Source organism: Nannospalax galili, unplaced genomic scaffold, assembly GCF_000622305.1.
Source record: "Nannospalax galili isolate Female #2095 unplaced genomic scaffold, S.galili_v1.0 scaffold300, whole genome shotgun sequence".
In the NCBI taxonomy this organism is placed as follows: domain Eukaryota; kingdom Metazoa; phylum Chordata; class Mammalia; order Rodentia; family Spalacidae; genus Nannospalax; species Nannospalax galili.
Genome location: NW_008347322.1, coordinates 2,793,112 through 2,813,465, shown reverse-complemented (window position 1 = coordinate 2,813,465; position 20,354 = coordinate 2,793,112). Strand labels below are relative to the sequence as shown.

Here is a 20,354-nt window from a genome sequence, read left to right as displayed (position 1 = left end):
ATCATTTAATTTATGTCTTATAGGGTTTATACTGAGTACAATATTGTATAACTGTATTAATTCAACTGTAAACCTAAAAATTTACAGCCAAATTTGAAAGAGATGCATCCTACCTCAGGAAAACGTTATTGAATATGTCAATTGTGTTATAATGATATGCTTCTTCTAAGTATGTTGTTATTAAATAAATCATTTTTAAAAATTAAAAAAAAAATTTATTTTTATTTTATGTGTATGTGTGTATTGCCTGCATGTAGGTAAGTACACCCATGTCATGCAATACCTGCGGAGGTCAGAAGAGGCTGTCGGAGCCCCAGGGACTGGAGTTATGGACAGTTGTTAGCTGTGTTCTTAACCGCTGAGCCATCTCTCCAGCCCCCGTATTTCACACTTTAAATATATGTAAGTTATCATATTTTTATAAAGTTATTAAAATATATGGCTATAAAGAAAAAAGAATGCACATGAGATGAATAAACTAAACTGCCCACGTACACACCAGAAGCTCTAACCTCAATGGTACCCTCACTTCTGGTTCATAATACACTTTAAGAACCCATGGGACAGTGTACCAGTGTGCCACACTTTGTCTGATACTAACTAGACAAAATGTGATACAAAACAATGAAGTGAAAGAAAGAAGTAACACCCCTATTCTTTTTCTTTGTCACAAGCTAAAATTAGTAGTGGCGTGGGCTGTGGCTTTGCTCTGGATGTTGAGGAGACAACAAGTGGGGCGCAGCTTCTCCTGAGTTCTGAGACCGCAGGTCCACCCGCCACTTTCCTCACAGCAACCCTCTCACTGAGCACACGTTCTGACCAGTCCCCAGGTGCCCCATCCCTGAAGCACACTTTCACCCTGTGGACCAGGTGCTCTGAACCTCAAGAAGCTCCATGTGGTTTGACGGGCAGCTGGGGCTGGGCCTCACAGCTCCTAAGAATGCTGTGGCTCCCACTTCTGGCTGGCTGGCCCCTTTGCTAGAGAGCCTGGTGTGCGCTGAACAGCTGCCCGTGCCCTGGGACCGCCTGTGGAGACTGCCACTGGCCATTCCCCCCTGCTTCTCCATTGGGCAACATGTTTTCACTGTCCTCACCAGACAAAGAAAAATGACCAGTTCTTGCTACACTAAATCCAACTGGAGACAGTTATGGCCCAGCCAACTAGCATTTAATATAATCTGGGCCGCAAGCGGTTTTTGCATGTCATTACCAAGCACTCAGGTCTGAGCACTGGCAGTGAGCACTGGAGAAGTCTGGCACCCCCAGTTCAGAGTCCACGCTGCCCAAAAGGCTTGGCTGAGCTACCTCCTCTCCAGCCTGCTATGTTAGAGGGCGCTGCACTAGAAGAGAGTTTCTGGAATCCTCTGCATAAGTGAACAGAGAGCCAGGCTCACTGCTTCTCTTCACCTGTAACCTATATGGGGACTTTCTAGGCTGCAGCCTATTACTAATGGTAGACATGGTAGAGAGAGAAAGAAACACATCAAGAGACCACAGGACCCTTGGGAGAAGGGAGAACAGAAAGATTTAAGAGTTTCACAGGGACCCAGCTCTAGTTGGGAAGGGCACAGTGTGAAATATTAACAATCCCCAGGCTCTGGCTCTTTGTTATGCAAAAAGGGATTTTAAAAAGGGGTCAGCGCCTATCTGATGGGCAGTACTGAACAACCCCCACTTCTTTTCCTCCTTTGCCCAGTAATGGCCAGAATGATGTAACAGCCACAGTAGACAGCTGTCTTCCTGAATAAAATCACCTTGTAAAGGAGAAATACAATTAGAGGGCGCAATGAAATATCATTTCAAACTGATTCTGCAGGCCGCCACATTCCACCAGGGCTTAATGGCTGGTTCTTTCTTACTGTTTCTCAGTTGATGTGATTTTGCCGTGACTCAGTATCTGTGGAACACACCGAGTCTTACATTTTACTCCACATCACACGAAATTTGAGACCCAGAGAAGACAGGGCAGCTGAGAACAAGTCCAGGGCCAGAGCCAGACACTGAGGGCTTTGGTACCTGTGAGGGCAGCAGGGCAGGAAGGGAAGGAGCTGCCACCGGCAACTCTGGTCTCTGTGGCCATCCCTGGCAGGGCTTGTACATTCCCCAGACCTCTGCCAGCACTATACTGCTGGTGGCCACAGCCTTACTTCTCCAGCCATTTATTATGAAAGTTTTCTGACACAGACTCTCTCAGTCCACACCACCCATGGCTTTGCTGCTACCATTCTAGGTGCAGTAATCAGCTACAGACTGAAAACATCTTTAGGTAAACTGTGGGGCATTGGTGCCTGTGTTCCAGGAGCGCTTTCTTTACTTGGTGGCCCCAGAACACAAGAGCAGCAGAGCTGCAACTGGGGCATGCTGAAGAAAGCTGGGCCGGACTTCCTTCAGTCAAGAGGTGAAAGTTCCTGACTTGCTGAGAAAAAAAAACCAAAAAGAGGCTGAGGTTGCCAAGATCTGTGGCAAAAAACAGCCTTGTCTATCTGTGAAACTGTGACAAGAAAAAAGCTCACAGGAACTCTCTTGCTGTAGGGAACACCTGGGTTAAGCTGTCACACAGGAGCGTCTATGGCAAAAGCACAGCACCCATGAGATTCAGTCCTAGTAGTTTCCACTGTCTGCAGGGGTCTCAGAACACAAGCTCTGTAGATGAGGGGAATTAATGTATACATAAAAGTAAGCAAGAATACAGAGGGCCGTGGCAGGACAGCAGCCCCCATGCCCCACAGCGTGACACTCTCATTACCCCATTTCAGCAGCACCCATGCTGACCACACACACTCCTGCACCCGACACCTGGAAACAGGACACTGGAGGATTTCAAAGTAAATGTCTACCCTGGGTGTGTGAGCACCCCTAACTGCACATGCTTTGAAAACTCTTCATCCTTGTCTGTTTACACAGAGTCCTTTCTGCATGCTGACACACTTGGCCTAACCCCACACACACCCAGCCTGTGGGAAGTAGGGGGCAGATGCACAGGCACACAGAAAGTGGGGGGCCAGGGATGGGACCAGGATGAGAAATCATGGCTAGAGACTTCTGGCATCCTGCCAAGGAGCATGGCAGGGGATGGGAGACCAGAAGCCCCTGGCTGAAGGGGGAGGGAGTTCTATTCATCTTAAGTAGTACAGCCCCAACAAGCTAGAGATTTTGGTCTATGGCTATTTGCTGAACAGAACATGGTTCTCTCAAGGGAAGAGATGCAGCTTTTACAACATATTTGCTAATGCAGAGTGACGATATAGAGCTCTAAAAACAAAATGCCCGTATGTTTATTCCCCAAAGACAGATTTTGCCTTAATATTTATGAAGGATTCCTCGTTTATTTCTCCCAGAGACTTTTCTCCTGCCCAAAGAGAGGGGATAAAAGATAAGTAACACGAACCAATTATCTTTTAAACAGCTACAAAGTATTATCTTATTTCTTTGCAACCTGCACTTGATTCATCTTCCTAATACACCACTTTCCACAGTGGTCCCTGCTCTTCCACAGCACACCAAGGTGTCTGGCCTGCGTCAGGACGCTGTACTCTGTGAAGGACTCTGAGCCTGCCCTCTGCATCCTCACCTGGCAGGGAGCAGCCCCAGGAAGAGCCCTGCACCTCCAGAGCCGACCAGCCCTGTCTTCCAAATGGCACTTATATACCTAGTACTTATAGAACCAATTCACCACGAGTCCCAGCCACTGTGAACACACATCTGAAGTGTCTTGTAAAAAGATATCCTTGGGAGACCAGGGAGATGCTGGGTAGATAAGCAGCTGCCACACAAGCATGAAGACCTACGTTTGATCCATAGCACCTACATAAAAAGCTGGAGGGAGGCGGTATGCATTTAATACCCTACCACGGGGAAGGCAGTCACGTGGGTGCATGGAGCCCGCTGGCCAGTCAGCCTGGGCTGATCTGAGAGCCTCAGGTCCCAGTGAGAAACCCTGACTTAAAATGCAAGGTGGACAGCTCCAGAGGCACAATCTATGCTCTGGTCTGCACCAGCGTGCACACAGATGTGCACACACACGTGTGCAGAAACACACACGCATGCACACACAGGTTCTCAGTCTCATTGGCTAGGGGAGCCTCCTATAAAAGAGCTCATCTTCAGGACTTGTTTGTTCAGTTATCAGTGCAGGAGACAGGAGCAGCAGAGTCTACGGTAAGGGGGAGAATGGCGTGACAAGGGAAGGAAGCCGTCTCTGCCGGGCACCGAATCACCGCTTTCCTTCCCTTCAACAACAGACTCAGACGCTTTCCTCCTCTACCTGCCAATAACACCAGGACACAAACACATAAAAAAGGACATTTCAACAACTATTATGAGCCTGCTTCTGAAATGAGAGAACGGTGAGGAGATGGCGCCCCAAGGAAGTCTATTCCACGCCCTTGGCCTCGAAGTGCTTTCCAAGTCTATTTCAAGGCCAGCGGAGAGCAAGACGGGGCTCAGGCAGTCAGATTTTACAGCCCGTTAGGCAAGGCTTAGTGAGGCAAGGCTGGTCAACAAGGGTCTGGGTTCTTCCCACCCCTGAAAGGCCAAGTGCCCAGGCTGGCTTCAAGGAGCTCTGGAGAGCAGAGGCCAACCACACAGGAGCTTCCTTTCTGGAGGGAGGTGACCCTTCGGCCACAGCGGACTGCTGGGACGGCAGAGTTCCCGCCAATGTCCTCACTTTTGCACACTCACTGGCTGAAAGGAAGAGATGGAAAATTACTGTGACCAAAAGAGAGACAGCAGACTGTGTATTCCTGCAGTGGCCACCCTACTATTGGAACCCTCCTCTTCACACTCAGAACACCAAACAGAAGTAAAGTGGTCCCGCTCTCTGAGTGGGGCTGGGATCTGAACTCAAGTCCTCATGCTTGGGCAGCAAGCACTCTATCCACTGAGCCATCTCCGCAGCCCATGTAAACCATTCCAGAGGTGAAGCTGGCACTTCCAGCCAGTCTCGGAGGAAAACGGTGGAAGTTCCTAGTCAGAAGCTGAGGTGGGTGTTAATAATCTGAGCCTCAGCAGCGTCAGTTATTGGAAACTGATCTCCTCCTTATTAATATGGTCCCAAAATGGAGAGAAGATTTCTCCATGTTCTAGAATGCAAACAATGTTCTAATCTTTAATTACATTCTCAATTTCAGCTCTTCTGGAGAACTGCAGTCACCTAGGCCTAGGATTAGTTCTTTATTACACAGTCTCTCTGTGGTATTTAGTGAATATTGTTACTTAATACTTGCCAGTGGGGGAAAGGCGGTCTTAGGGAATTTCCACCCAAGTTTTGAAGACTTTTTCCAAAACTTGCCAAACTTTCATCTGTGGGTTCCCTGTCCTTTGCAGATGTCAGTACAGGTGAAGCACTTTGCCTTCTTGTAGCCCCAGCTCAGGCTGAGCCTGTGAAACCTCCCTGAGGAAGGGTCTGAGGCAGCAAGGCCCGACCGCTAACACTCTCTGGCTAACACTCTCTGACGACGCCTCGTCCTGTGGTTTCTTTATTCAGTGTGGCTTTGCTCAGAGCAAACTGAGCTCAGTGCTAATGAAGAGATGCAAATTCTTATTCAACTCCCCCCCCTACCAAAGCCAATGAATTAATCACCATATAAACACATTCAAATATCTAGGGGGGGGCTCAAGAACAAAAATCAGGACCCTGTAAGGATGCAGGCTCATGGTCAGCAGGCAGATGATTTTTGTAATGGAACTGCAGAAACATTTCAAATCTGCATGGCTAAGGGGGAAAAAGAAGAGGAAAAAAAAAAACCTCCAAAAAAGTCTCAAGAATCAGCAACAGAGATAGCAAGGCAAAGGGCAGGAAGCCACAGGCTAGCACCCCAGCAAGCACCTGGTGACGCATGGATGACCCAGCAAGCTCCCGCCCCATTCATCACTCTCACCCAGGATGCATGATGCCACCGCCTGCACCTGCTCCCATGAGTCCTAGTGGTTCTGCATTAAGGGAAAGACAACATTGAGCCTTTGGAGAGCAGAGCAGCACTCTCCCCATGGCTTGGGAAGAAGTCAGTCACCTGTAGAGCACCATGTGCAACTGCAAGTGGATGACCTTGGGAGTCAGGCACAAGTGGTGATGGGAGATTTGAGAGATTCATCTCACCACCCAGAGCCCAATCAGTGGTGGACTGAAGGCAGTCCATGCTCAAACAAGGCCTCAAGAAATGAGTGCAGCATTGTCATCCCTACTACCTCCTGAGTCAGTGAGCTACACAAGCACCAGGCAGGGCATCCAGGAGGCAGGGCATATGTAGTCTCAGACAACACGGACGCAGGTGTGGAATGCTGAGGAAGGGCCACCAGGATGTTTTAAGGGCAACAAAATGGGACGGATCCTGACACATAAGCGAATCTCAAAAGCCTCGTGTTGAGTAAATGGGATCAGAATAGATGCTACGTTCTGCACGGCTCCATTTTTGTGACTTTCTAGAGGCACAGTATGAGGGAACAGGAGACAGACCACACAGGGGTTGTGGAGACATGGAGACAAGAAGTGAACTGAGAGTAAAGTGGAGTGGCGTGACAGGAGCCAGCAAGGAAGCAGGACTCAGGACACGGTGCCCCTGCAGAAGACAGGCTGAGATGCAGCTCTGTCCTAAGAGGAACCTGGGAAAGGGAAGCACTGATTACAGACAGGAAGCAGAAGATCAACGGGGAAATGGCACAGGGCCGGTGACTAACAGCCTGTTCCTCCCCAAGGAAGGCCCTGAAGTGCGCCCTGACTTAGCGGGCAGGATCTCGTCACTGAAGATAACGTGAGAGAAAAGGCACTTGTCTAGCCCACTGCGGGGGACCGGGCAGTGCTTTAAAGAGAATGTCTCACACAGCTAGTTTCCTTCAAATCTAATGAAGCCTAGGTGTGCCAAGTCAGTACGGAGATGACTCTTTCACCTCCGGCCACTGAGAGCTACTCTGTCATTAGCGGCTGAGGCCCAGGTATCACTGGGCCTTCATCCTGACCATATGGATCCAAACCAGTGTCCCATGTTAATACAGAGGCACACCAAAAGCCATGTCAGATAGTCGAGGGGCTATTGGGAGAGAGCACAAGTCAGCACAGCTACACAGACAGACACTAAGTGCCGGCGTCTCAGAACACACAACTCAGGGATCAAAAAAGTCTAAAAAAGTCTCAAGAATCAGCAACAGAGATAATGAGGCAAAGGGCAGGAAGCCACAGGCTAGCACCCCAGCAAGCACCTGCCTTGCCTGGTGATGCATCGATGACCCACCAAGCTCCCGCCCCATTCATCACTCTCATCAAATAAGATAGGCACAATGCAGGTGACCTCAATCATGGAGGGTCAAAGACTGGCAATGTTTCCCCAGCAACAGGGGGGCAGGCTCTTCAGAGAAGGAAGGCATCCCTTCTGCAAGCGGAGAGTACTTAGGAGGAGTGCTCAGGAGAGCCAGAGAGGGCACTTAGCAAGCTCCCTGAGACAGCCTGCAGCGTGAACATCTTTATCTCCTTCCAAGCTTCTTCGGTGGGGGGGGGGGGGGAGAAAGACAGGAAGCTTTAATCCCACCAACCACTCATCCTATGAACAAGGGGGAATCTGAGTTCAGATTACTACGGTCAAAGCCATCTGCAGCTGAAAAGCAAACACATCTGCAACTCGCTGACAATCCTGCCTGTGGTCTCTGCACATCTCAGCAGGGCCAGCACAGAGGGGCTCAGGGAGAAGCAACCCCAAGCCTTTAGCAGCTTTCTTTCACCCAGCCTGGCCTTCGAAGCATGGGCAAAGAAGCATCTGGCTCCCTTGGCACAGCTGGCAGGAGAGAAGCCTGGAAAAACTCTCTGGGGCCTCCCTAAGTGGGTGCCCCTCAGCACCTTTTGTGGGAGCTCTTTTCCTGGGGTAGATGTCTATAAATGTCACTCCCCCAATAAGAACAAATCAAAGTACAATTCCACCAAAGTCCAAATCAGGGAACCACCCAGCTCACTGGGCTTACAGAGCATAAGTGACGGCGATGCAGCCACAGCACAGAAAAGGCTCACTCCAGACAGATGACAGCTTCCCCACAGCTGCACAGATGAGGGTCCCCATGTCAGTCACCCCAACACACTCTACACACCTAGCACTTCTCAAGAACATGAGGCCACATGCAGTTAGGGCAGAAGTCCACACAGAAGGCTGGGAGGAGCAAGAGGGGGCTGCCAGAATCTCGGATGAGGATCCAATGACCCCCCCCACCCTCCTATGAAAGAAAGTTAACAGTCAAAAAGCCTGAGGCTCTCCTGAAATCACAGCTGCTCTGATGGATGATGGCCACCATGCTCAGAGGACTGTGTTCTACAACAGCACCCTGACCAGGTATCACAGATCATATCCATCATAGGATTTAGGACATGTCTTATGATGATGTCCTATAATTTACTTGTTCCCGTCTCTATGGAAAGCTAAGAGTACATTTCACTCCTCTCTGAAACACTGACACGGTGCATGGACTGGCGCACTTGTGGGCCCGAGTAAACACTGACTCAGTGCACAGGGCTCGCACTCACCTCCCATCCCTGCAGTCTCTTCCCACTGGCAACTGGTATACTTAAAGCACGTCTGCACATTCCCTGCCACACTTTCCTTCAAAGAGCTCAGCCTGTGCCCGCCTGCCGAATGTCAGTCAGACTTAGAGTCTGGTTTCCAGTGACTGGAATAGCGGACAACAGACACTCTGTCTGCAAACGGGTAGACTTCAAACAGACAAGCTCCTCCTGGCTCATTCTCTAGGTAGCTTCTTTTTTTTTTTTTTTTTTTTTCTGTCTACTTGAGACAGGGTCTCCCTGTAGCCCCAGCTCTCCTGGAACTCACTCTGTAGACCAGGCTGGCCTTGAACTCAGAGATTTGCCTGCCTCTGCTGGGATTAAAGGCATGCACCACCACACCTGGCGATAGCTGCTTTTAAAGAAGCCAGTGTCATACCCTGAGGACACTCAAGAAGCCTGTGATGAGACCCATACTGACAAGCACAGCCTCCAGCCACCAGTTAACCTAACATCAGCTTGCTTGCTATTGGAGTCTGTCAGAATGTTTGAGTCAGACACTGGCCAGGGCCTTAGTCATTGAGAGCTTAGCTGGAACAACTGAGCAGCCTCAGTGATACAGCACCTGACTCCAGCTGTGCCCTCAATGACAACAGCCCCGGCCATTGCCTCATTAGAACATTCTGGAAACGCTGACCCAGAACTTCCCAGGCCAGCCATTCACAGAACCCTGACCCACATATGACAGAACGGAAAATGCTCATTGCTGCTAAAGCACTAAGCCTGAGCTGTTTGTTTGGCAACAACAGGTAAACTCTAAGTCTGGGGGTAATTTGTTTTACAGGACTATTTAACAGTCACCTTTGCAGATCTGGGTGAGTCATAAGGGGGTTTTGTGATTAGGATTCTTCTGTAGGATGATAGAACTATAACCCTGCTATTAACATGCAAGTTTGAATACTTCACAGGTCAAACCATACAGTCCCTGTGCAATTTGATCCTTTTTGGTGAGTTTTATTTTTAAAAATAATTTTAAATACATTTAGGAAAAAAACATCTGGGGGCCAGAGAGATGGCTAAGTGGTTAAAAGCACTCCAGTTCCAGGGGATTCAATGCCTTCTTCTGACCTCAGCAGGCACCGCATGACACGAGTGCACTTACATCCATGCAGGTAACACATTCATACACATAAAATAAAAAATAATAAAATATTTTTTTAAATGTCTAGAACAATATCCACCAAAATCTTAATGGGCTTTTCTGGATGCATGGATGATTTCTATCTTTGGTCTTTCTTTAAATCTACAATACAATGCACATGTTACTAGTGCTAGGTATTTTGCTTTTTTTAAAAAAACTTTTAAAAAACTTTCATGCCCCAGTAGGCCATCAGCTGTGCTGCCATATTCCCAGCCAACATCAAACACAATGGAAGGCAGAGTGGAAGTCTATAGATCCTGCCTACGAGGCAGCAGTTCTGTGAAGGCTTCCAGGAAACAGCCCCAGAGCTCAGTGAGGTGAGAGAAGAGCCACCGACGTCACAGGATGGTAGCCCAGAGCATAGGAAATCATTTCACTGTTGTATTCCTAGGACACAGTAACCACTTTTCGCTTTGAAACTAAGTATTTTGAGTGATCTGTTATAAATTTATAATGACAGTTGTGAATGCCTCGCTCTTTTTTCCTTTGGCATCAGAACAGTGTCTGTTGATTGCCTCGGTGCTTAAAATAGCTTCGGAGTGTCCTCATAATAGCATGTCACCTGTACACAGGTTTCAAGCCAATGCAAATTAACAAATGGTGAACAGATGGACCAAGAACTGACTTTTGTCAAGAGAGAGTTAGCAATAAACCCTTTTTGGCTTCAGTCTTATGGGACCATTAGAAAGTCTTTCACTTCTTGCCAAACATCTTTCCTCAGTAGACAATCCACGCAGGGAAAATGACAGCTTACAAGGCCCATCAGACTTCAGGGAGCTGCACATTGAGATGTGCAGTCACCAAGTCAATGTGTGAGCAACAGAGGAGCAATGCTCTGCATGCAGCTTCCTGCCTCTCCAGGCCCCGACACGTGTGTGCATGCAGCACGAGTGAAAATGACAGGGTGCTGCTTGCTGTGCTCATCCTGTCAGAGAGGCGGGTGCAGACTGTGAGGAGGTGCAGAGCACAGATAGTAGTGGAAGGTGCCTGCGGCTGGAGGAAGCCCAAGTCATCCCTGGGGCCTCCCCAGCCTGTCTTCTCTCCTAAAGTCTGCCTGGGGTCATCTCTACAGAGTGGCCTCTGTGGCCACTCCACTTAAGCAGGCCCTTCCCCCCACTTTATTCCTATTTATTCTCTTCCTAACACAACGCTAACTGGAATCGCTGCTGTTAGGGACCATCTTGCTTATGACTTGAGGCAGGAACTGTGCCCACACATAGCAGGCACAGGAAATATTTGCTAACCAAACACATGAAGGAGCTCTTGAGCAAGGGCAATCGAGCAAGCCTTCCGTGCAAATGCTCCTTTGGGCAGGAAAGGTAAAGATGCGTTTGTAACTGAGGAGCTGAGTAAGGGAGAGGACAGAGGAAAGCAGGATGGGTGGGGGACCGCACCTGAAGTCCACGCCCAGCCTTTGGGGACTGTGGTCCCTCTCGGAGGAGTGTGCACCTGATAGAGCACCCACCAGCAGGGGCTGCCAGGCCCACATCCCTGTCACACCAGAGTGAGCCTCAGCACATCCCAGGCCTTCTAGTGCAACTCAACTCAACGGGCAAGTGATGACCAACTGTGGCACAGTCACAGGAACACTACATAGAGAAAGAGAGCAGAGACAGAGGAGGGTCCTGAATATGACCAAAGTGCATTGCATGACATCTTCAAAGCATCGATGACAACAATAATAAAACAGCCTAGGTAGATCTAACAAGTATCATATTAAGTGGAAAAAGAGACCTGTGTTTCCTATTCCTACGCTGGTCTAGGGGTAGAGCTTGGTGTTAAGCATGTTTTTAGGCATGAGACCCTGGGTTCAATCCCAGTACCTGCAGGTGCACACACACACATACACGTACCCACAAACATACCCAGTACAAACAATGATATGAACATGTATCCATTTATATGTACATGACTCCATTTATGTAACATTCAAGGACTAGGAAAATTGTGTTTCTGTTGTTAGTTTTTGCTTTTGGAGACAGGATCTTGCTATGTAGCCCAGAATGGCCTTAAACTCGAGAGCCTCCTGCTTCAGTCTCCTGAGTGCTGGGACTTACAGGCATGTGCCACCACACCAGGCTAAAAGGAACTGTCTGAACGGATGAGAAGGCTGTTCAATGTAAGGTGGGTGGCAGCCCGAGTACAGACTGGGAGCGTGAGGATGAATTCTCTAGGGCTCTGGAAGTGGCAGCTTCATGGATGTACACGACTACAAAGTGGCCACACTGCCTGTTTCTTTGTTCGCTGTATCTACGATCCCTGCTATGACTCTGCCCCAGCTCCAGCACATCCTCTGGGTCTGTGCTTGAAAAATGTGCTCCTCAGCTGGGTCCTTTGTAAAAGAAAGACAACTCTACTGGCGCTCTGTCAGGTTCAGGCCTGGGATAAAGAAATGATGAGCAGAAGACATCTAAAACTTATAGGGAGAAAGTCTCACACAAGACACGGGGACTAGGAACTGGTCCAGAAAGATCTGGGCCAGTTACACCTTCTAGTCCCATCAGAAGCCTTTTGAAAAGGAAGAAACTATTTGGCGGGGGCGGGGGGGGGTCCCATTGAGCCCCGAATCAGCACAAAGCAGCATTCACCCAGACTTTGGAAAGCCTCTTCAAGTCCTTCACTTACTGAGGTGGGAGAACCAGAGTGGTGGGCTGAGCCTTCGGCCGACGCTTAGCAGACACGCCCATCTGATTTGCAGACCGCTTCAAGGACTGTTGATTCAAAAGGCCAGATGCAAGGCCTGCATGGTACTGCAGCTGTAGAGACATGAGGGACAGGGAGAGAGTATCTGGTGAGTGCAGGGCAACAGGCAATGCACGATCCATCCCAGACCACTCTGTCGCCTTACACATTTTAAGTTATTTCAAATACTGCTAACAACATTCTGTTGTAAGGAATTTCTTACGCTGACAGCGATAATTAGATGAAAAGAAAAAGAAGCAAGGTTGTTCATCGCAGCAAGAGTGCTCCACTGAAAACTGGACACAATGAGCTGGTCAGAATATCAAAGACACTTTACAGCACGGCTTCACTAAGTCAAAATCAAGCTACTGTGAACCAAACAACACTTAAAAAGAAGCCAGGCAGAGGCAGGTGGATCTCTGTGAGTTCGAGGCCAGCCTGGTCTCCATAGTGAATCCAGGATAGCTGGGGCTACAGGGAGACCCTGTCTCGAAAAGACCAAAAATACTTGTAGAACTGGGTAATTTTTGCTGTGAAAAATTATTCATGCATGTTTTATGGAAATAGTTTTAAAGCTTCTGTCACTCTGCTAGTAAGACCCAAAGGGCTTTCCCTTGAAGAAAATGTCGGTTCTGGGAGCTCTTGCTACTGACCTGTCTTGCTTGTAATAAAAACTATGAAACTCGTAATTGACTGTGGCAAGCCAGGACCGCAACAGAACCAGCCACATGGATTCGAGCACACAAGCCAGCACTCAGAACCTTTCCCTGGAGTCACAGTTCCAACGGTTAGGGGCCATGTCTCAGTATAAGAACAGGCTCAGGGGACTCTACCTGACAACACCTACAGATGTAGGTCTGGGGAGGACTGGAACAAAACTCAATTTCATTTTCACTTCACTGGAACAATGGAACCAGGAGGAAGCTGAATTTCTGATGTGGGCTCAGGACTAGCATCCTTTGCTTTATTCCTGGACAAACTGCTGAGCTTTGAGGTTACTTAGGACAGATCATTTTACTCTCTCTAGTATTTCAACTTCTTCACTGGAAAAGAGAAATGGCACTGCCTAGTTCTAAACCAAACCATTTTTATAAAAATCCGCTCTATTGACTTTGTTTGTGTAAAATATAATGCACACATTTTAAGTCTACCATTTGATGGGTTCTGACAAAGGCATAGATTTGTGTGACCAACACCCCAATCAAGACACAGAAATTTTCCATTACTGCAGAAAGCTCCCTTGTGCCCCAAGGCAGTCAGTGCCACTCCTTCCATCCAGATCTCCGAGCTGGAAGCAGCTACCTCTTCAGGCTCACGGACTGCTGAATGAAGCTCAGACCGGCTGTGACAAGTGGCTGTAGCTTTCCCATGCTTCTGCATTTTAGACTCTAAGAATTTCATCAATCTCTCTACAACAAAATGAGCCTTGAAAGGTATCTCAATCCTGAACAGATGTAAACAAAACACTCAAATGTGCAAATGTCAAGCTAAGAATTTGGATTGAGACCATTTATAACATCCAATATGCTTTCCTTCTCTCCTCTCAAATTAAGCAAAGTCTTTCAAACATATATTTAGAATTAACTAAACATACAAACAGTAATTCACATTCCAAAGCTCTGAGTCAATTTCTTCTTGATTATTCTTCCAAGGCATGGGTTGTCTTTGCCAAGTCAGCTGCATTGCAGTTCACGGTACTGAAAACAGTGACCACCATATATAAAGGGCCAGGCCCAGGATGCAAAGGGTAATAACGTTCTGAAAAATAAATGGGTTCACCTACAGCTGTTGCGCGGCACACAAACAAGAGTGTGGAGAAAACAAAGCCAGTTGAAATGATGTGCTCCTTGCAAGTAGCTGTAAGAGTGAAGCTACTCGGTGACCTAGCAAGACCACACGTCTGTGTTTGGAGCATACGGCATCTTAACAGGCTCTGGTCGATCTGCTGGGGAGTGTGTGGCCGCCCCACACAGGACAAAGACATATGGCCCTCATGATAAAAGTGGAGCTCTTTGCAGAGTGGAGAAGGGGACATGATTTGGCTCTAACAACTCATCTTAGACCAATGAATTTTGCTCAAATTTGGTTTTCTCCTACAGATTCCTTAAATGGGAAATCAATGGGAACAAGGGACAGCACAAGTTTGAAAGACAGTGTTTCAAAATGTCAGCTGTCCAGGCTTCGATCTTCCCTACCAGAATCTGCAACGAGAGCAATACACTTGGGCCTTTATGGAGTTAAAGCGAAAGATAGCTTGACAGGGCTGCCCCTGGCCCGAGGAGCCCTCAGCCGGTGGTTCTTTGTCCAAGCTCAGCCAAACCAGGCCTGCTGATGCTCTGTGAGGCAGAGTCCTGCTAACTATGCAGAGTGGCAGGGGATTCTGTCCACCTGGCATCATTTGATCATTTGCTCCAACAAACAAAAAGCAAAACAGCAGATGTGCATGCTGACTGCTGCTTGTCTTTCTCCGGGTCTATGAAGCCTCTACCATCCTGGAGGCTCCCAGTGTACAGCTCCCAAGAACTCACGTGGGTGGAAGGACTCCTCTTCCTCCCAAACAAAACCTGCCCTTGCAAGTTGACTCATAATATGATTAGGTGACATTTGTTAATCATATATATGATCCCAGTTTCCAGGAACATGGCTCCAACTGTCAAGATCTATAAGGGGCCCATTAAATATTAACTGAACCACCTTTATAATGGGCGAAAAGGTCAAAGTTAATAAAACTGACAGGCAGCTCCTGTCCAACTAGATTTATATATTATTTAAGCATCAAACACTCCATTCCATGAAACACAGTTTAGGGCTGAAAAGATTCTTGGAAAATGTTCTCCCAGCCAATGGCTCTACACAGCAGAAGGGGGTTCAGAGCGAATCCACAAATTAACATTAAGAACATATCACTTCACAAAACGCTGCCATAAGTTTTCAATTACAGGTTCTGTAATATTTTCTATAAAAATACATTTCAATAAACACACTCCTCTCCAAATGTCTGTGGCATGGCAACGACTCCATCTCAGAACAGAGACTTATCAAAGTTCTAATTTTTCCATCCAAGATCACTTTTCCACTAACCAGCAGGAATGGAACAAAAGAGGCAGAGAAGAGAAACAGCCTGTTCCCTTAATTTCCGCCTCCCACAGATGGGGGGATGGGGGTCTTCATTCCACATGCTGCAACTGTGGTGAGTGGGGTCATTTACCAGGGAGCTGCCAGTTCACAGGAGCAGTAGCTCTGTCTGTGTTCTCGTGAGTTGAGAATACTTCTCCAGCCACAACTACACCATCTATTAATTTCAGCCCTCTATCTTCTATGAATGATATAGGACTGTTCTATCAGTTCTTAACCTAAAGCCCTTTCTAATCAATTATATCTGCTAATCTTCTCTGTACCTGGGAAAATTTCAATGACTCACCATAGTCTGAGAAACAAAAACCTCGATGCTAAATAACTTTAAAGTCATGCTGAGAGACTACTGACTGTGAGAAGCTCCAGTGTTACACGCCAGGCAGGGTTCAGGCAGTCCCCATAAACAACCTCTGGGGAAACATGTTCCTGTGACAGTGCACCCCTACTCCCTGCTAGAACACCCTGAGATCGTGCACCCCACCGCCCTCTCAGAACACCTCAAGCTCTGGTGCTGGATTCTTCCATCTCTAAAGGAGCTAGGAGGGTATCTGGTTTCAGCATATGATGGTAAAGCAATGTCCCTACAATATTTGTACAATGTATGTTTCAGGAGCTCTCCCTGGGAAGATACCAACAAACCACCCCCTCTTTATAGGGCTCCAAGGACAAACCAAACGTGATCCCAGCAAAGTCCAGCCTGGGGAACCAGTGAGTTTATTGGGCTTTCTTGGAAAGCATGGGTGAGGGGCCACTTACAGGAGTGTGGGGGACCCCAAGGCAGCTTCACCACGGAAAAGGCTCACTCCAGCAGGGATGATAACGTCCCACAGCTGCACAGATTGTATCTCCCTCCCAGAGGGCAGGGACCCCACACAGTCCCTTGTCTGTCACTCTAAGCTACTCTCCCTTCCCCAGCATGCAACTCTTGGCATCCTGGGACTTCATACTCAGGAAAGGCAGCCTCGTGCTGTTTCTCAGTCCAGGAGCAAAGCTGTCAATCTCGGAGACCTAGAGGGAAGCACCTTGCCGTTGATGCCCTGTTCTGTCCAGGACTGCCCACTGCACAGAGGCTGTCAGACAAGCAAACAGGCCACTTGTGAGATGGCTATGGCCTGGCTGGCCTGTGTTGGCAGCCTGCTCCTGACCTCCTTCAGCCCAGAGACTCATGTGATCCTCCCTCCTGCTCACTCCAGTCAGATACTAGGTGGAGTTTAGGGAGGTTTTAGCCCTCATCATTTTCAGGTTTTATTATTTAGCATTTACAGTAGCCAGGGGTGGTGGTACATGAATTTAATCCTAGCACTTAGCAGAGGCAGGTGGATTTCTGTGAGTTCAATGCTAACATGGACTACAGAGTTCCAGGTCAGTCAGGGTTATAAAGTAAGACCCTGTCTCAAAAAAACAAACAAAAAAACACCTTACAAGAACGAAATCAAGAAACCATAGAAATGTTAATATTGTCAGAAATACCTAAATTCTACACCTGTGATCACATGCTTAACATTTCTGGCAGCTCAGATGCTGCACCCTCGCAACTGCTCCATGATAGTAACAGTGGAATTGTCTAGTGGGTCATCTCTTCTTACTGAAGACTTCTTTGAGGCTTTACATGAGACACAGTGATGGGACTAGGCAAGGAAGTCCGTGCCACATTTCCCCACGTCGCTGATCAGAAGTCAGACCAAGTCAACACGGTACAGGAAAATCTCTCCAAGTACCAAAGAACACATCAAAACCCAGAGTCACCATCTAAGGACACACTTTACCTAGACAAGCCACACCACATACTTGAGTCACCTGTCACCTCACGTGGCTGGGACATGTGCTTGGGACATGGGTAGAGGAGCTAATTTGAGATTCTCAGAGTCATATTTCCCCCAAACCATTAAATTCCAAGTGGAACCAAAATCCAGGAACACTTTGTCACTGCCTTGAGTCACAAAGACCTTTGGCCTCATTACTACAGTATGCTTAGCTTCCAGCTAATGAGAAGGCAGGGTCGCAAGGAGCTCAGCTGCTTCTGAGTCTAACTCTGGGCACAAAGCAGGAAAGCTTGCCTGCTGGTCTATGCCAAGGAAAACAGCCAGAGAAGAATACTGTAAATCTAACTGCTTTCCTTGGGTTTCATCTGAATATCAGATAACAGTGTCAGCCTCCCTCCTTCCACCTCCTGGCACTCCTTTCAAAGAGCCAATTGTTTTTTAAAAGCCTTTATGGGTAGGTAATCCTCTGATGTGGTCAAGCAGCATCGACAAAGTACAAGTACATGTGAGCGGCCGATGTGCTCTCCACCAGGCAGCCGGGATTCGGGCCCTCCAATTACTCTGAGAGCAGGACCCAAAGCAGAGCTGTGCTTCCTGCTCAACTGGGGCGCTGTTTACCATGTGCTAAATGTCATTTGAGTTTCTCTCTGACATATTAATACTCAAATGTCCAAACTTCAAAAGCCATCAAAGAAGTCGACGGAGAGGACAGACAGCAGCCTCTTTGTTTCTGAACAGCTGTGATGTTCCCAATTGTGTGGAACTGTTCCACCGGAACTTCTTGGAGTTCACACCTTTATTAATAGCCTTCCTCCCCAACTGCTCCTGCTTACACTACAGCTGCATGCATGCTACCGTACTTCAGAAATGCCAATCAGCTAGGAGAGAAGTCACTCCTGTATCTGAACATTCACTAACAAAACAAACTGTGAATGCAGCTAAAAATGGTGGAGCAACCACCACGGCCTCATTTGTACAGGGAGGGAGAGGAGGCCGCTAAGAAGCAAAAAGGGAAGACGCTCAGAACAGTAAATAATAAAGATGCCCAAGCGGAGGAGGGACAAGGGCTCTGCTGTCTCCCAAAAGCCACCGCACACATCACAGCAGGCTGTCACCCAGGACCTAGATGGTCTGAGAACAGTGCACAGCCACAAAGAAAGCCCATTCTGGACAGTGGCATGGTGCTGTGGGCTGCTATTGTCACCATTCTACTGAAGGTCCCGCTGAGATAGCGTTTGGAAGTGGGGTCTTCACAAAGTAATTCTATTTAGACGAGGTCAGGATTGGCCATGAAGGATTGCTGCACCGCTGCAACCACAGCACGAGGGTGACCAGCTGCAAATAGGAAGAGGGTCCTCGCCAGGCACCCAAGTGCTGGGACCTTGATCTTGGATTTTCTGTCTCTAAGAGTATAAGAAATGTGTGTCGGCTGTCCGGGCCACTCGTCCTGCTATGTTTTACAACAGCAGCATGAACGACAACTCATGTCACTGAAGATGTGGGCAGGAGGTGTGAGCAGGACCAAGATAAGGCAACAGTGCAACAAGAAGGACAGCGTGCAGGGACTGGCTGGAGGGCCGCCAAGGACGGGCAGTGTGATGGCCGTGTGACCGTGACCTCTTAGGGGAAGAAGCCTATCTTGTCGCACCACTAGCTATGCCTGACATGCTGCATAGCCATGTTTACACAATGTGCACTTTGTTGCTAACCAATGATAGAGGAATGAAGAATAGAGCACCCAGATCACCGCTCTGCTCCAGTATAAGGCCCAATCACCAGTCTGCAAAGCAAGGCTAGAATTATACCCAAGGATCCTTCAACATTGAAATGCTACGATATTATAAAGATTTCTCTGGTTGGTAAGATGGCTCAGGGGGTAAAGGTACCTGCTGTCAAGCTCGACCATCTGAGTTGATCCCTGGGCCCCAACTGATGGAAAAAGAGAACTGACTCCTGCAACTTGTCCTCTGACCTCCACACATGCACCATGGCATGCCCCCCAATAAATAAAATGTAATAAATAATAATGTTAAGCCAGACATGGTGGTGCATGCCTTTAATCCCAGCACTCAGGAAGCAGAGGCAGGTGGACCTCTGTGAGATCGAGGCCAGCCTGGTCTAAGTGCCGAGTTCTAGGCTAGCTGATGTTACAGGGAGACGCTGTCTCAAAAAGACCAAAATAATAATATTAATAATAATAATGATAAATTTCTCTATGAAGACACAATCTGAGCTTGACTTCCTGCTGCAAAATCAACAATGGTGAATTTCGACTTACAATGCAAGCATTTTACCACTCTCAAAGTCTCCAATCAAGGTGGCTGGGGGCTCCTTGTAAGACCTTGTACATGGTGTTAGCTGAGACTGAAGACAATGCTGCATCTCTGATGTGTTCATGGGTGAGGACGGGAAGAGCTAGTATGCCCGTGTCACAGTCTGTCCCAGGGTATTTTCCCCCAGAGGCTTTTCAACCAAGAAGTGAAAGGAGACCCACCAGACCCCTGACCTCTAACCCTGGACTCTACAAGATCATCAATCTAGAGAAAGTAAGATCCTGATTAAACTTGAGATTTCTTCCATAGCAATCCTGGACTCTGACAAGTTCTATACCCATACATATGGACTCTACAAGATCACCAATCTAGAGAAAATAAGACCCTAAGTTCAGATTTCTTCTACCGTCGTTGAGGAACAGGGGTGTCTCCCTGGGAGAGAAAGCCAGTCCTATATGCATGCCGCTGTGCTCAGACTTCGTGGAGGAATCATTCAACTCTACTTTCTTCCAGGTCATGGAAGAAAGCCTGCTTCTGTGGCAGGCACATGCACTGACGTCAGAGGCACCCTTCTCCCTAGCTTCCACCTTCCCCATTAAACTAGTGGTCTGTTGGGGAGGCAGATGACTGGCACCCAGGGACCTGACCTACCTTCTTCCAACCCTTGCTTCCCAGGGGACGTGAGAGGATGCAGGGAAGAGGGAAAGGCAGTGCAGAGAAAACTCGGACAGGCTGTGGAGCAGCTCAGTGGTACAGTGTGTTCTTGCTATGCGTGAGGCCCTGGGTTTGACCCTAGCACTAAAGGGAAGGGCAGAGGGAAAGAG

The 20,354-nt window shown here is 48.0% G+C and overlaps 1 protein-coding gene across 4 annotated transcripts in view; it reads right to left on the bottom strand.

The window, feature by feature from the left end:
• The window catches only part of Med27 (mediator complex subunit 27), a 201,915-nt gene that overhangs the window by 125,776 nt on the left and 55,785 nt on the right, over positions 1-20,354 (bottom strand). For all 4 annotated transcript variants that reach the window (XM_008843973.3, XM_008843974.3, XM_008843975.3 and 1 more), the window contains exon 3: positions 12,303-12,433. In XM_008843973.3, the coding sequence (XP_008842195.1) occupies positions 12,303-12,433 (131 nt within the window). The remainder of the gene's footprint in view (positions 1-12,302; positions 12,434-20,354) is intronic.